Source organism: Hypanus sabinus, chromosome 6 (genome assembly GCF_030144855.1).
Source record: "Hypanus sabinus isolate sHypSab1 chromosome 6, sHypSab1.hap1, whole genome shotgun sequence".
In the NCBI taxonomy this organism is placed as follows: domain Eukaryota; kingdom Metazoa; phylum Chordata; class Chondrichthyes; order Myliobatiformes; family Dasyatidae; genus Hypanus; species Hypanus sabinus.
In genome coordinates, this window is record NC_082711.1 from 144,648,927 (window position 1) to 144,663,905 (window position 14,979).

At 38.2% G+C, this 14,979-nt stretch overlaps 1 protein-coding gene across 1 annotated transcript in view; it reads right to left on the bottom strand.

The window, feature by feature from the left end:
• The window catches only part of elna (elastin a), a 230,028-nt gene that overhangs the window by 98,827 nt on the left and 116,222 nt on the right, over positions 1 to 14,979 (bottom strand). The window contains exons 18-25 of the mRNA XM_059973126.1: positions 14,466 to 14,561; positions 11,143 to 11,178; positions 10,390 to 10,446; positions 9,265 to 9,300; positions 7,282 to 7,398; positions 5,409 to 5,444; positions 2,561 to 2,635; positions 562 to 597 (exon numbers count right to left, since the gene is read on the bottom strand). Of these exons, the coding sequence (XP_059829109.1) occupies positions 562 to 597; positions 2,561 to 2,635; positions 5,409 to 5,444; positions 7,282 to 7,398; positions 9,265 to 9,300; positions 10,390 to 10,446; positions 11,143 to 11,178; positions 14,466 to 14,561 (489 nt within the window). The remainder of the gene's footprint in view (positions 1 to 561; positions 598 to 2,560; positions 2,636 to 5,408; positions 5,445 to 7,281; positions 7,399 to 9,264; positions 9,301 to 10,389; positions 10,447 to 11,142; positions 11,179 to 14,465; positions 14,562 to 14,979) is intronic.

The following is a 14,979-nucleotide window of genomic DNA, read 5'->3' on the forward strand; positions in this document are numbered from 1 at the left end:
GCCTTCATTATTTAATTCATACAGTCGTAGTGAAAGTGGAGAAATTGTGTTTGATGTGAAAGAGTAGTTTACTCCATTTTGAATGTGAAGACCATGATGTTAACTGACCGTGGAATATGCACTATGATGGAAAATCTGAGAATCTTTCTAAAAAAATGGGCTACAGCATACAAGGACACTAGAAATAAACAGGTATGTGAAGGATGTGGTTAGGTGAAATTTGGAACAGTTTAGCAGATGATCCTAACACTTGAGTGTCTGAATATTTAAACAGCTGCCTAACAATTCTGACTTTTTGCAAAATTCTACCATTTACTTAGGTCATACATGTGCCAAGCGGATTATTAAGTTATTGTACTATGCTTATTAATACATTATTGAGATTCAGTGATGCACTGCTACATGTGAAACCATTGAGATTCTCTTGAAATGAAGACTTTAAAAAAAATTTATTGTTTTTGGTAGGATCAAATAGCAGAGTGAACACAAGGTATTGTATAGATTACAGAATTCCCCATGAAACAAAGTGGCATTGATGGAACAATGTATAGGAAATTTTACCTCCATATTTGGCTGCTTTGGCTGCTCCATAAGCACCTGCAATGTCAAAGGATTTATGTTACAACAGCACCCTGTGTAGATTAACACCATCACACCATTACAGAGAAAAATGATTCCAAGATATTTAGTATTGAGGCAAATTCTTCAAGCCCAGCTAACAAAATTCCGATGAAACATTAACTCTGTTCATTACTTTATAGATGCTGCTTGATCGTTGTGTGCTTCAAGACCTATTTTTGTAAAAAAAATCTATATGCTTACATTTTTGACAAGAAAGAACAATTTGTTATTAATTCCGTTTGGTTGCATAATGCATATACTGAATGATTTACCTTACTCCAAATGGTTGCATGGTATATATACTGAATGGTTTACCTTATTCCATATAGTTTCATGGTATATATATGGAATGACTGACCTTATTCCCTATGGTTGTGTGGTATATACATTGAATAATTTACCTTATTCCATATGGTTGCATGGTGTATATATTGGATCATTTACCTTATTGCCAGGTTTTTCAACACTAACATATATATACTTTTTGATATTTGTTGGCACTGCAGCACATTCCATCATCAAACTAAGCTGAGATGGCTCTTCTTATGTCAAACCATGTTATTGAAGGAATGTTGACTAAGCACCCAGTGAGTTGGGTTACCTGCAGAAATCAACAGCTGAGAAGATACTCAGGCAGTCCATATCTGTAAATGATAATTCATTCTCTGGCCATTCACTGTTATGGACAGATCCTCACCTGGTAATGTTTAAACTATCATCACCCAATTTGCACTAGGAACATTGGAATTGACACAGAACGTTGAGTGCAATAGTTATGTACACCTATAGCCTCCATGAAAACTTCATTGGGTGTCACATTGTAGACTTAGTATGCAGTCAACAATGACCCACTCAGGAAGACACCTTGGAGGCATGGAAACAGGATCTTTGGTCCAAACCACCACCACTAACCCTCTGTATGAATGCCCAAACCAAATTTAACTTATGTCTACAAGGTCTCCATGGATCCCATGTGCCTTATTTTGAATCAATTTACCATGAGGGACCTTGTGAAAAACTTTACTTAATTCCACGAAGGCAACGTCCATTGCCCTACCTTCATCTATCAGCTTTGTCACCTCCTTAAAGCTGTCAATTGTTTGTAAGATATGACCTCCCCCACAGAAAGACATGCTGATTATTCCTAAAAAAGTCTATGCGATCCCAAATGCAAATAAATCCTATCCCTTAGAATTTTGAACAATACTTTCACTATCACAGATGCAGGCTCACCAGTCTACAAATTTTTGGTTTCTCCCTTTTGCCACTCTTAATCAGAGGGACAACACTGGGTATTTTCCAGTTTTCTGGGAGCTCACCTATATTCTCTGTGAAGGCCTCAACAACCTCTTCTCTTGCCTCCCTCTGTGACCAACCAGGCACTGGAGGCTTATCAACCCCAATGTTCCCCAAGAGACCTAACATCTCCTTCTTGAAATCAACAAGCCCTAGAATATTGACATTTGACCTGCTGATCTCTCTATCCTCCATGTCCTTTACTTCACTGAATACTAACCTGAATTACTTACTTAGGACCTTACCCACTTTCACTGATTCAGGCAAAGATTTCCTCCTTTGTTCTTGAGCAGTCCGATACTCTGCTTTAGGCCTTGTGTTTCTAATGCATGTGTAACGTGCCTGGAGATTTTCCTAAACCCTACTTGCCAAGGACATTTCACAGCCCCTTTTATTGCAGCCTCCTGATTCCCTATTTAAATTCTTTCCTGCTTCCTTTATATTCCTCAAGGGCCCTGCCCAATTTTACATGTCCAGTCCCAAACTTTACATATGCTTCCTTTTCCTTTTTAACTAAATTTGCAACATTTATCATTCTCCAAAATTAATTTTTTTGACCTGGAATCAATAAAACATATGTAATCCATCAGCATCAAAATATATTGCAAGTATCATGAACAAGCGACAAAATTTTCAGTGAGACCTGCTGGAATGCCACCTGGAAGACCCCCTAGACCAGATGTAATTGGAAGTGCAGGAACCCCTCCTGGGACACCACCTGGAATATCAAAGTAGGAGAGCAAAAAGAAAAATCAGTGATATTTTCTGTAAATTCTCAGACTCACATAGCATTGATACTGAAATCATTTAGCTATTACTGAATTTGCCAAACATTAAGTTGTCTTTACTTGTTGTAAGAACAGATTCAGGAAAGTGAATAGATGTTAAAGTACTTCCGATTACGTTAATGAGAAGGAGAATCTACACTCAGTGGCCACTTTATTAGGTACCACCATTGCAGCCTTCTGCTGCTGTAGCCCATCCACTTCATGTTTGACATGTGTGTTTGGAGATGCTCACTGTGGTAACATGTGACTATTTGTATTACTGTCAGCTTGAACCAATCTGGCCATTCTCCTCTGACCTCTCTCGTTAACAAGGCAGTTTTGCCAACAGAACTGCTGCTCATTGGATATTGTTTGTTTCTCACACCGTTCTCTGTCAACTCTAGAGATTATTGTGCATGAAAATCCCAGGAGATCAGCAGTTTCTGTGATACTTAAACCACCCTGCCTGATATCAACACTTTCAGTAGATGACGTTTTTCCCCTTTCCAGTGTTTGGTCTGAACAACTGAACATTCTGACCATGCTTTTATGCATCGAGTTTCTGCCACATGATTGACTGATTAGACATTTGCATTAATGAGCAAATGTACCAAATAAAGGAGCCATGGGTGTGCTGTATACTGTAGGGAAATTCTGGATCTAAACTGGTCAAGAAATAGAGCATGATGAAAACCTAAAAATACTCCAAACAATGCAGTGAGCACAAGTGTGCCAGGACAGTGGAAATGGTCAAGTGTAACCACTGTGGATGGAATTTAATACTGTTCAGTAATTGATTCAGAATTTTTTTAGTCTTGATCAATTGACTCATCTGTTTAAATCTTGGTTTAAAAAGGACATCAGGAACACTTTTACCAAGATGTTGTTTGAAATGGAGAGCTGCCATGGAGTGACTACACCATGGGAAGGTGTAGTCACTGGGTCTAGCACAGGCAAATGGGATTACTGTGGACAGGCATCATAGCCAGTACTGAAGTGGCAGGACAAGAGATCATGTTTCAGGGCTGTATGATTTTACAATTATAATGTGATTCAGTAAATGTTATCAAAGAGTAATGTTTGAATTTAACAACCTGCAATCCAGTAATTGGCTTATGAATCATCAATCTATTTCATATTCCATTCAAAGCATTATGAGCAAAAATAGCTTCAGCAAAACCGATCTTAATACCATTTCATTTTTAATCAATGCTTTATTAAATGTTTCTCTTTAAGTGTTATTCTGCACACTCTGGTTCATGCACTTTAGGAGCCTTGCTCTTAAAGACAACAAAAGGAAGGTGCAAAATGAAACCAGTAATTTTATGAGTCAGCACTTCCACATGGAGAAATACACTTGATTACTCAGCATAGAAAATGGTGAATGCACTAAGGAACTACACTCAGTGGCCACTTTATTAGGTATACCTGCTTGTTAGTGCAAATATATAAATCAATCAATCATGTGGCAGCAACTCAATGCATAAAAGCATGCAGACATGGTCAAGAGGCTCAGTTGTTGGTCAGACCAAACATCGGAATGGGGAAGGAATGCAGTCAAAGTGATTTTGACCGTGGATTGATTGTTAGTGCCCCACAGGGTGGTTTGAGCATCTCAAACTGCTGGACTCCTGGGATTTTCACACACAGCAGTCTTTTAAGGTTTGCAGAAAATGCTGCAAAACAAAGCAAAATCCAGTGAGCAGCAATTCTGTGGGTGAAAATCTCTTCTGTAGGTCAGAAGAGATTGGCCAGACTGGTTCAAGCTGACAGGAAGGTGACTATACTTTACAACAGTTGTGTACAGAAGAGCTTCTCTGAATGTTTGCAACGTGTCAGATCTTAGTGGATGCCCTCCAGCAGCATAAGACCACATACACTTAATGACCTCTCTATTAGGAACAGGAGGTATCTCATAAAGGGGTCACTGAGCGTACTTGTGCTGCCAAAATCTATCAAGGAATTTTACTTTAAAGAAGAGAAGGGGTGCTGATGATAACTTGTTCAGTTGCCAACTCCTTTGGCGGGAAAGAAACTGAGAAACTAAGTACTTCCCTTGGTGTATTAACCTGAGATTTAATCAGAAGGATTAGTCGTTCAGTGTGTTGCACAAAAGACCATCCTGTTGCTTCCCTCTTCGCAGTAATGCAAAGGGATGGAAGGAGAGAACCAAAAGGTGGATTTATCCACTGAAAAGCCAATGTTTGGTACTTGCTAATATCTCTTTACCCCTATATGTTCTGTTTCTACACATGTAGCACAACAAAGCACAAAACTAAAATAACAAAATGGTATCAGTGAGTAATAACAGGTTCCAAATCTAGGAAAATAGAAGCATACAATCACATATATATATCTTATATACACACACACACACACTATAATACTATATTGTGATGTTTGATAGATGTTTGACATCACTGCAAAGGGGTCACTGATATTCTCCTTAACCAAAGTGATATTTTTAAATCTACCTTAGGAAATGCTGGAAACATGCAGCAGATCAGGCAGCATCTGTTTCTCTTTCCACAGATGCTGTTTGACCTGCTGAGTCTTTCCATCATTTTCTATTTTTGTTTCAGATTACCAGCTGCTGCAGCTTTTGACTGAGATCTTTAGATGTCTGCCAGTTGCCTAGGTCAAATAGAAGAGAAACACAAATCTGGATAGCAGGGTTGTCTGTGAAGCACAGTGTCACTGAATTATGAAAACAGGAAGATTTACCTGCAGCTTTAGCTGCTTTGGCTGCAGCATATCCACCTACAAGGAAGAAAAGTGAGAGAGAGAGGACAGGTACATTGAGTGTGGGATTTTCAGCAACATTATTTACACCAATGAATTCCCAAAAAAATTCAAAATGCTGAAAAAATATTTGTGCTCTTGAAATCTGTGTGTGGTTCCCAACTGCCAACATACGGTACACACTTCACAAGCTATATACTGTAGCACTATTTCCTTGGCTAATAGGATCATAAAACCATGAGACATAGGAGCAGAATTAGGCCATCAAACTCAGAGTCTTCTCAGCCTTTCCATCATGGCTGATCCTGGATCCCACTCAACCCTATACACCTGCTTTCTTGCCATATCCTTTGATGCCCTGACCAATCAGGAAACGATAAATTTTCACCTTAAGTATACACACGGACTTGGCCTACACCGCAGCCTGTGGCAGAGCATTCCTCAGATTCACTCCTCTCTGGCTAAAAATATTGCTCCTTACCTCTGTTCTAAAAGGATGTCCCTCAATTTTGAGGCTGTGCCCTCTAGTTCTGGATAACCCCACCATAGGAAGCATCCTCACCACATCCACCCTGTCCAGTCCTTTCAGCACTCCCCCCGCATTCTTCTGAATTCCAGTGAGTACACGCCCAAAGTTGCCAAACGCTCCTCATCTGTTAACCCCTTCATTCCTGGAATCATCCTCATGAACCTCCTCTGGACTCCCTCCAATGACAACACATCCTTTCTGAAATACAGGGCCCAAAACTGTTGACAATACCCTTACTCCAAGTTTGGCCTGACTAGGGTCTTACCTTTCCAATATTTTTATTAATTTACATATATAATTTTTTCTTGTACTCTGTATTCTTATATCAATACATTATACTAAATTGCATATAAAGACTCCTTACCCTATATTCATGCAGATTAATTAATTCATAACATTGAAATATAGTAATTTTATTGTATAAAAAAATCTAACCCACTACCAAGACCGAAGCTGATTAGTAAAGAAGTCCCCACAATGTTTGAAAGTCTTGACTAGATTCAGAGATTGAATGTTGCATCTTCTCTAAATTTAAACATGACATCACATCATGTAACCATTGGATGTGAATAGGAGGGCCGCATCTTTCCATTTAAGCAAGAGCATCCTTCTGGCCATAAGAGAAATAAAAGCCAAAATGTGCAAATCAGATGACTCCAAAATATCCTTTCCTCCAACAACACCAAATAAAGCAGTCAAGGGATTAGGCTTAAAGTTTACTTTGAAAAGTATCGAGAAAGTTTGAAATACTTCTTTCCAATATTTTCCAAGACTCGGACATGTCCAAAACATATGAATGAGTGAAGCTTCTCTGTTATTACATTTATCACAATACAGAGATATATCCAACTAAAAATTAGTCAACTTATCCTTGGTCATATGGGCCTTATGAACCACTTTAAATTGCTGACTAGGGTCTTATAAAGGCTCAGCATTATCTCCTTGCTTTTATATTATATTCCCCTTGAAATAAATGCCAACATTGCATTTGCCTGCTTTACCGCACACTCAACCTGTAAATTAACCTTCTGGGAGTCTTGCATGAGGATTCCCTTTGTACCTCTGATGTTTGATAATAATAGGGCTTATTCACACCTGAGGCTCCCATTTTAGAAAAATTACTCAGTCTGTTTTTGAATTACACCAGGCTACTCCATGATTGCTAAATAATTAATCTAATCACAAAAGTGAGAAGAACTTAAAGACTACTTTCCAGTGCAAAGCATCTGAATTGCCAAAGCTGTTAAAATACAGTACACTCATTTCGATCAAGATCAAAATAGATTGACAAAAAAATTAATGTGACTAAATTACTAGGAGCAGCACCTGGAACACCTCCGGGAACACCCCCTGGAACACCTCCGGGAACACCCCCTGGAACACCTCCGGGAACACCCCCTGGGATGCCTCCGGGAACACCCCCTGGGATGCCTCCGGGAACACCTGAAATATAAGCACAGGAGAGATAAAATTAACTACATTTTCTACAAAACTGATAGCTTCAATGCTATTTAATTCGATCAACATTCCATAATTACTGAGACCATAAATGTGAACTGCAGTAAAGAAAGATTCTGCAGTGTGACCAAGAGATCAAATGTTTTTAGTTTCTTGAATGACATTGCTGAGATCAAATTTGATGAGGAACAGCAATTTATTCTGTAGCTAATATCCTGCACCCTGTGAGAATTTTTGATAGTTGGCGATTAAATTATTACAAGTGTTTCACCTTTGTGTAAGTGTGACTCCATTAATAGTGAATCCTAATGTGGAAACAATGATCATGACCAAAAGCATAAAAGAGGAGCAGCAACTTCTGTACCTATAAACAGTAATTATGTTGATCTAACATTTGTCAGGAATATTGTTCCACTTTTTTGATATTTAAAAATGTTTTGATATTCAATAAGGATCCTCATAAAGGATGAATGATGGAGTTGGAGATGATGTATTGGTATTTACAGAAGACTGGTTAATCAATAAAAGGCAGAGATAAGTGCTGAATGGATGTCTGTCTGGTTGGCAATCAGTGTTACAGGGGTTGGAGCTGGGCTTGCAATTGTTCACAATACTTCAAAATATTTTGGAAGAGAGAGTGAGTGTAGTATATTGAAGTTTGCTGATGACACTGAATTGAGTGAAGAAGCTAGCTGTGTAGAGGATTCAGAGAGATATAGGTCGGTTAAGTGAGTAGGCGAGTGTTCAGCAGATGGACTACAAAGCTGGTAAATGCAAGGTCATCCATTTGGGGGGGGGGAGAGAAGTAGAAGATCAAATTGCTACTTAAATGGTGAAAGATTGCAGTATGCTGTTGTGCAACGGAACTTAGGAGTGCCTCTGTACAGAGCAGTCTTGGGACAATGACTGGTGGAGTTGGAGATAATGAGGAAAAGAATATGGAGGGGCATAAATCAGATGGAAAATAGTATGCAGCAGTTTCAGGTAGAACTTAATCCAGTCAAGTGTATGGGTCATCTAATACTGGCTGGACATAAACAATAAATAGTAGATATCTTAGAACTGTTGATATACAGAGGGATCTTGGGGTGTAAGTTTATAACTCCCATAAAATAATGTCACATATAGATAGGGTATTGAATAAATCATCAGCATGCTGGCCTTCATAGGTACAGGTATTGAATATATGACCTGGAATATCATGTTGTATGTCATATTGCACAAGAAATATTGTCTGCAGTACTGGTCATGGCGGTACAAGAAAGAGTGCAGAAGGCATGTCAACATGTTACATGCAATGTAATCAGTTACAATTAGAGATTGGAAAAACTGGGACTGTTCTCACTGGAGTGGAGGAGGGTAAGGGATTACATTAGTAAGGTTTATATTAATTATAAGAGGCATGAATACGGTAAGTAGTCAGTGTCTCCAAAATAGAGGAGTCTAAAGCTAGAGGGCAGGCTGAGAGGGGAAAAGAGTTAAAGGGAATCTGAGGAGCAAGTTTTTCCACACAGAGGGTGGTGCATATATACCAAGTTACCAGATGAGATGGTAGAGGCAGATACAAACACAGCTTTTAGAAACAGGTCACGAGGAAATCTGCAGATGCTGGAAAAACAGGTACGTGATTAGGAAAGGAATAGATGGATATTGGTCAACTGTAGGAAAATGGGATAGGCATAGACAGGTATTTGGTTGGCAAGGACATGTGGGTGAAGAGCCTGTTTCTATATTTTACAGGTCAACGGCTCCACAACTCCAGTGGCATACAAGCAGAATGAGCGAGAGAGTTTGTATAGATTAGGCTGAACCAATGTGCAGTGACTAGACCAAGAAAATCGAAAGGTTTACCTCCATATTTTGCTGCTTTGGCTGCTCCATATCCAGCTGCAAATGACATGAGATTGAAAAGTTAACTCAGAATATGGGTACATATTGTGTGAAGTGATGAGTAACCCCAAAAAAATGAACCCCATCATCCCTTTCCTGTAAATCCCCATATGCCGACATTCCGTATAAGTGTAAATTGTTCAAATGATTTAACAAAGTAATCCATGTGATTACAATTAGAATACAGAAAGGCTGTTCACAAATACATTTTGCATCTATATATGGTTCGTGTGTAGATTATCTGATAAAGAGTATTAAAGTGTGATTAAATTACTGGATTATTGACAAGAGGTCTGGAGCATTGATACCAAGATACTGGTTTAAGTCCCAACATAGCTGTTGAAAATTTTAAATTCAAGTAGTTAAATAAATCCGGAATTAAATTCAAATAATTATTATCACTAATTATGACCAATTGATCAACAAAATTGTGTAAAGATGCTTTTGGCTCACTATATTCTCTATATTCAGAATAAAGTTATTTCCAAAAACTTAGCAATGTGTTGAAGTGACCACTTAAATTATGTGTAAGAGTATCAGGATGGGCTAAAACACTAGCAATATTATATGTATTAATATGTATCAATATTAAAACCTTTTGTAAGAAGCATAGAATTTATACTAAATAATTTATCCATTTGTTTACATAGTTCAGATGTTTTTAACTTTAATTAGTAGAACAGATGAATTAAATCTGCCAATAATACACTTACCACTCAGGGATTTGGTGCGCTTCCCCACCAGCATTGTGCAGACACAAGAGGCCACGTAACACATAGAAAATGCAAGGTGACTGAGCAATTTTCACTTTTTATAATAGGGTTTGCTCTAACATTATCAATTTACAAGATTTGCTAGTTTAAAGATAGGGGTCCCGAGTTTCCTCTATGAAACCTTATTCCATTCTGTTCTTGTGTCAAGCTGGGCTGCATATGTAATCTAATCACAACAGTGAAAAAATATGGAAGTCTTCTCCCAAATGTAAAGCACAACATAGTGAAATGTAAAAAGCTGCAAACAATAAAGCACACACATTACATACATTACATACAATATCAAAATTTCATAATAAAGTGACAAAATTACCAGGAACACCCCCTGGAATTAAACCTCCTTGAGCAAGTAACCCTCTTGGAAGAATACCTGGAATATAAACACAGGAAAGGTACAGTCATCTGTATTTTCTGTAGAACTCACAGAATTGCATCGATAATGTTTTTTAAATCTGAAGAAGTACTTTAATCTCAAAGGTGAATTGTTGCTTTATTTCCTGTAAAACAAAAGATTCTACAGTGTGACCAGGTGTTGAAATACATTCTATTGCCAGAATGAGATGGCAGAAATTATATTTGATGAGCAAGAACAGTTTATCTTATTGTTTAGTTTCAAGGTGTGATAATCATCCATACTGGAGGTGTACATATTTACAGTATGAAAAAAAGTGAAAATATTTCATGTTTCACCATCTGATAAGCACAACACTCCTACGCATTTTCCCTGATTACCAATGAATACAACCTGGAATCAATTACAATGCCCAAAGGCATAAATTAATAATAGTCTGAACAGTAGATCTGCCCCTCAGATTCTTTCCATCACTGTTATCAGACTTTACTTTTGTTAAGAGAATTGTTCCCAAAAATTCTGACATATAACATTATAATGTCTTGATATCTGATATTCCACTGCCTCATTAGGGAGTTTACTCCTAGCAGAAATATTTCAATTATTTAACTCTTGACAGAAGCATGCAGAGAGAATGAGCATGAAAGTTTGCATGAATTATGTTCCTCAAGGTGCAGGAGATCCTTGACTGAACTAAGAAATAAATGAACTTACCTCCATATTTAGCTGCTTTGGCTGCCGCGTACCCACCTGCGATGACATAAGATTGGCAAGTTAAGACAGTGAACAGGCACATACAGTGTAAAATAATGAGCATCATAAAGATGGACCCTATCAGCACATTTCAGAGTAAACCCATTGTGAATAATCTATATTAATGCAACTTTTTTTTCCAGGTAAACTAACCAAGTAATCTATAATATTACAATTAGGATAAGAAACCATGATTTAACCATAAATTCCTTACCCCATTATAGATAATTTACAACTCATCTTACGAAGAGCTGACAATTGGGTACAATTAAGCCACTAGATGAGCAGCCAATCTCTGGGACATTGATCCAGAGGCAGGCGTCTAAACCTTAAAGTGACAGTGGAAAATACAAATTCAAGTAATTACATGAATTTGGAATTACTTATTATCACTAATGCTGTCTGTGTATTCACTTAGTTGTCATAAAGTTGATTGTGGTCCATTGATGTCCGGCTTGGAAAAAGAATATTATTCTGGCATATAGGCGACTTCAGACTCACTAACATAGCTGATCCTGAACCTCAGCTGAAGAGCAGTTTCTGTCAGTTAGTAACTGCTTAGTGCCATTTGTACCCTCAAGTATGTAAATGTATTTGAATATTTAATGATATTACATGAGATTCCATAATCAAAATAAGTTGATGATAGGGGGACTGACTCACAAAGTAAACTCTGATGGCTATTGCTACCACTCATTAAGTTCCTGACCAAAGGTTGTTAGAACTTCCACTGAGCTGAACCATCAGCAGAGTTCTTCAGCACAATGGATATCAAGCAATCTTCACCCAGCAAGGAATGAATGACTTTTGTTTGAATACTTGCAGACATGGGCCAGTTTTATGCTGGCAGTGTTTGAAATTTCATTGTGCACTCCCTGTGAAAACCTTTGACATTCATATGGAATGTTTACTGAGGCTGCAAAATCTCTTGTGCATCTGTCAATAATAATGGACTTGATCCCATTCATTATCATATCTGTTGCATCACTGGGGGATACTCACAACATTACATTTCACATTAGGAGCTGGACATCAATGGCTAAAACTTTCAAATGAAAAATATGTTTCTTTTCCATTCCTCAAGTATAATCTAGTGTAGACATTCACAACTTTTTATTGAATAGGACAGTTAAAAGGTAGAAGCAGCACATATCTAGAATTTTTCATAGACATCCACAACCAGTTACTTGGGAATTACGGGCAATAAAAGTGAATCTGCAGATGCTGGAAATCAATAAAAAACACAAAATGCTAGCAGAACTCAGCAGGCCAGACATCATCAAAGGGAGGAGGTAGTCACGACTCGACAGGGTGGGAGGAGGAATAGTCTAGGTAGCTGTGGGAATCTGTAGGTTTGTAGTAGACATCAGTGGATAGGCTGTTGATGGAGATGGAGATGGAGTCGTCACGACCTCCTCCCATAGATGCTGTCTGGCTTGCTGAGTTCTGCCAGCATTTTGTGTTTTTTTACTTGGGAATTAAAGTTATTATCTGGTGTGTATTTAATATTTCATCAGTTTAATGTTTTGAAGTTATAAACATAACACTTTATGTAAAACAAAAACTAAAATACAAGGTCCCACAGAGCAAGCACCACAGAGAGATGAATATATGGATTTATTTCTTTAATGGTGCTGGTAGAGGGAGGAAAATTTTTCTTCTATTGGCAGGTAATGTTTTCAGATTGTTTGTAGCATTATAAACTATATGGGAATTGTCAATATTCTCAGAGGAAAGTTACTTTAAAAATTATAGTAATGTATTAAAATAACACCTTAAATTAGCTGTTGAAATTCTGGGTCTAAATACACATGACAGGATATGAGTTAATTTTACTCTATATTAGAGTGTAATTTTAGAAAGACACAGAATTTATACCAGTATGTTTATTCATTAATTTACAAAGTTCAGATGTTTTTAATTTACATCAATATGACGAAACAATTAAAAATGCCAAAAAAGCTTTTCTGACTCAAACATTTTTATTGCATTCTAAACAGCGTGTTGTAAGTTCAACAAAGTCCATCCACTTCAAAAATGAAAGACGAGAGAACAATTTTCCAAGGGCTTATACAAACTTCATGCTCCAATTTACAAAATTTTCTTAGTTCATAAGCAGACTGGGGAATTTGCAGTCTCCACTAGGGAACCGAACTTGATACTGTGCTGATAACAGCCCAAGGTAATACAGGAGTGATAAAATCTTAAAGTTTAGTAACACACACAAAATGCTGGTGGAACGCAGCAGGCCAGGCAGCATCTATAGGGAGAAGCGCTGTTGACGTTTCGGGCCAAGACCGAAATTGTGCTCCATGTAGATGTGCTCATTGGTGAAGAGGTCTTTACCCATGATAGACTGGGCTGTACCTGCTACTTTTTGTAGGCATTTCCTTTCAAAGGCATTAGTGTTTCCATTCCAGGTTGATGCAACCAGGTAGTACACTCTCCACCACACATATATAGAAGTTCGTCAAATTATTAGATGACATGCCAAATCTTTGCAAACTCCTCAGAAAGTAAAGACGCTGCCATACTTTCTTTGTAATGGTACTTGCATTCTGGACCCAGGAAAGATCCTCTGAAATGATAACACTGAGGAATTTAATGTTGTTGATCCTCTCCACCTCTGAGCCCCAGATGAGGACTGGCTCCTGGGCTTCTGGTTTCCTCCTGACGTCAATTATCAGCTCCTTGGTCTTGCTGACGTTGAATGAGAGGTTGATGTTGTGGTACCACTCAGCCAGATGTTCAGTCTCCCTCTTGCATGCTGACTCATCACCACCTTTGATTCTCCCTATGACAATGGTGCCGTCAGCAAACTCAAAATATGGCATTGGAGCTGTGCTTAGCTCACGGTCATAAGTAGAAAGCGAGTAGAGCAGGGTGCTAAGCACACAGCCTTGTGGTGCACCTGTGCTGAGGGAGATTGTGCAGGAGATGTACCAGTCCAAACTGACTGGGGTCTGCAAGTCAGGAAATCGAGGATCCAGTTGTGTAAGGGGGTACTGAGGCCTAGGTCTTGGAGCTTGGAGGTACTGAGGCCTAGGTCTTGGAGCTTGGAGCTTATGTGGCTCCAGATGTACAACGTTGGTGGCTCTTCACTATTTACTCCATTGAAGTGCAATTAGAACAAAAAATACCAGCAATTCAAGTGACAAACATGTAAATATTCCTTTTCTAGGTGGTACGATGGTGACGGATTGCTGACTCTTTATCTAGATTCTGTGTGTTGCTAAACCCATGTTAAAGGTGCATTCATAAGATAGTTATAAGTGAAAAATTACCAGGGACACCCCCTGCAAAGCCGCCTGGAACAGCTCCTGGAAAACCTCCTGGAAAACCTCCAGCTGAAATCCTGGGAAGCCCTCCTGGAACAGCACCTGAAAGGTCAGCACAAAGGAAGGTGTGAATTTTCTAGGTTCTCTACAAAGCTCACAAAATTGCACGGTATCAATATTAAATTTCTTATTCTTATTATACTTTTATTTACTGTAAGTTAGAGATTCTATATTGTGACTGAAGTTTGTGTACTTTCTGTTACTTGAGTGAGTTAGAAGAAAAGGTATTTGATGAGGAAGAGTAGTTCTATTAGTTAGGATTTGGATGTATCTATTATGCAAAGTGGTTGTGTAAATATATGCATTATGATGAAAAAATGAAAGTATTTCAGATTTTTGCCCTCCATAAATTTTACAATGATACTCTGGTTAGTAGTAAGATTGCAGTACTTCCACAAGTATTCCCTTATAGTTAACACACAAGGCACACAACATTCAATCAGTTATCAAGATCAAAGGC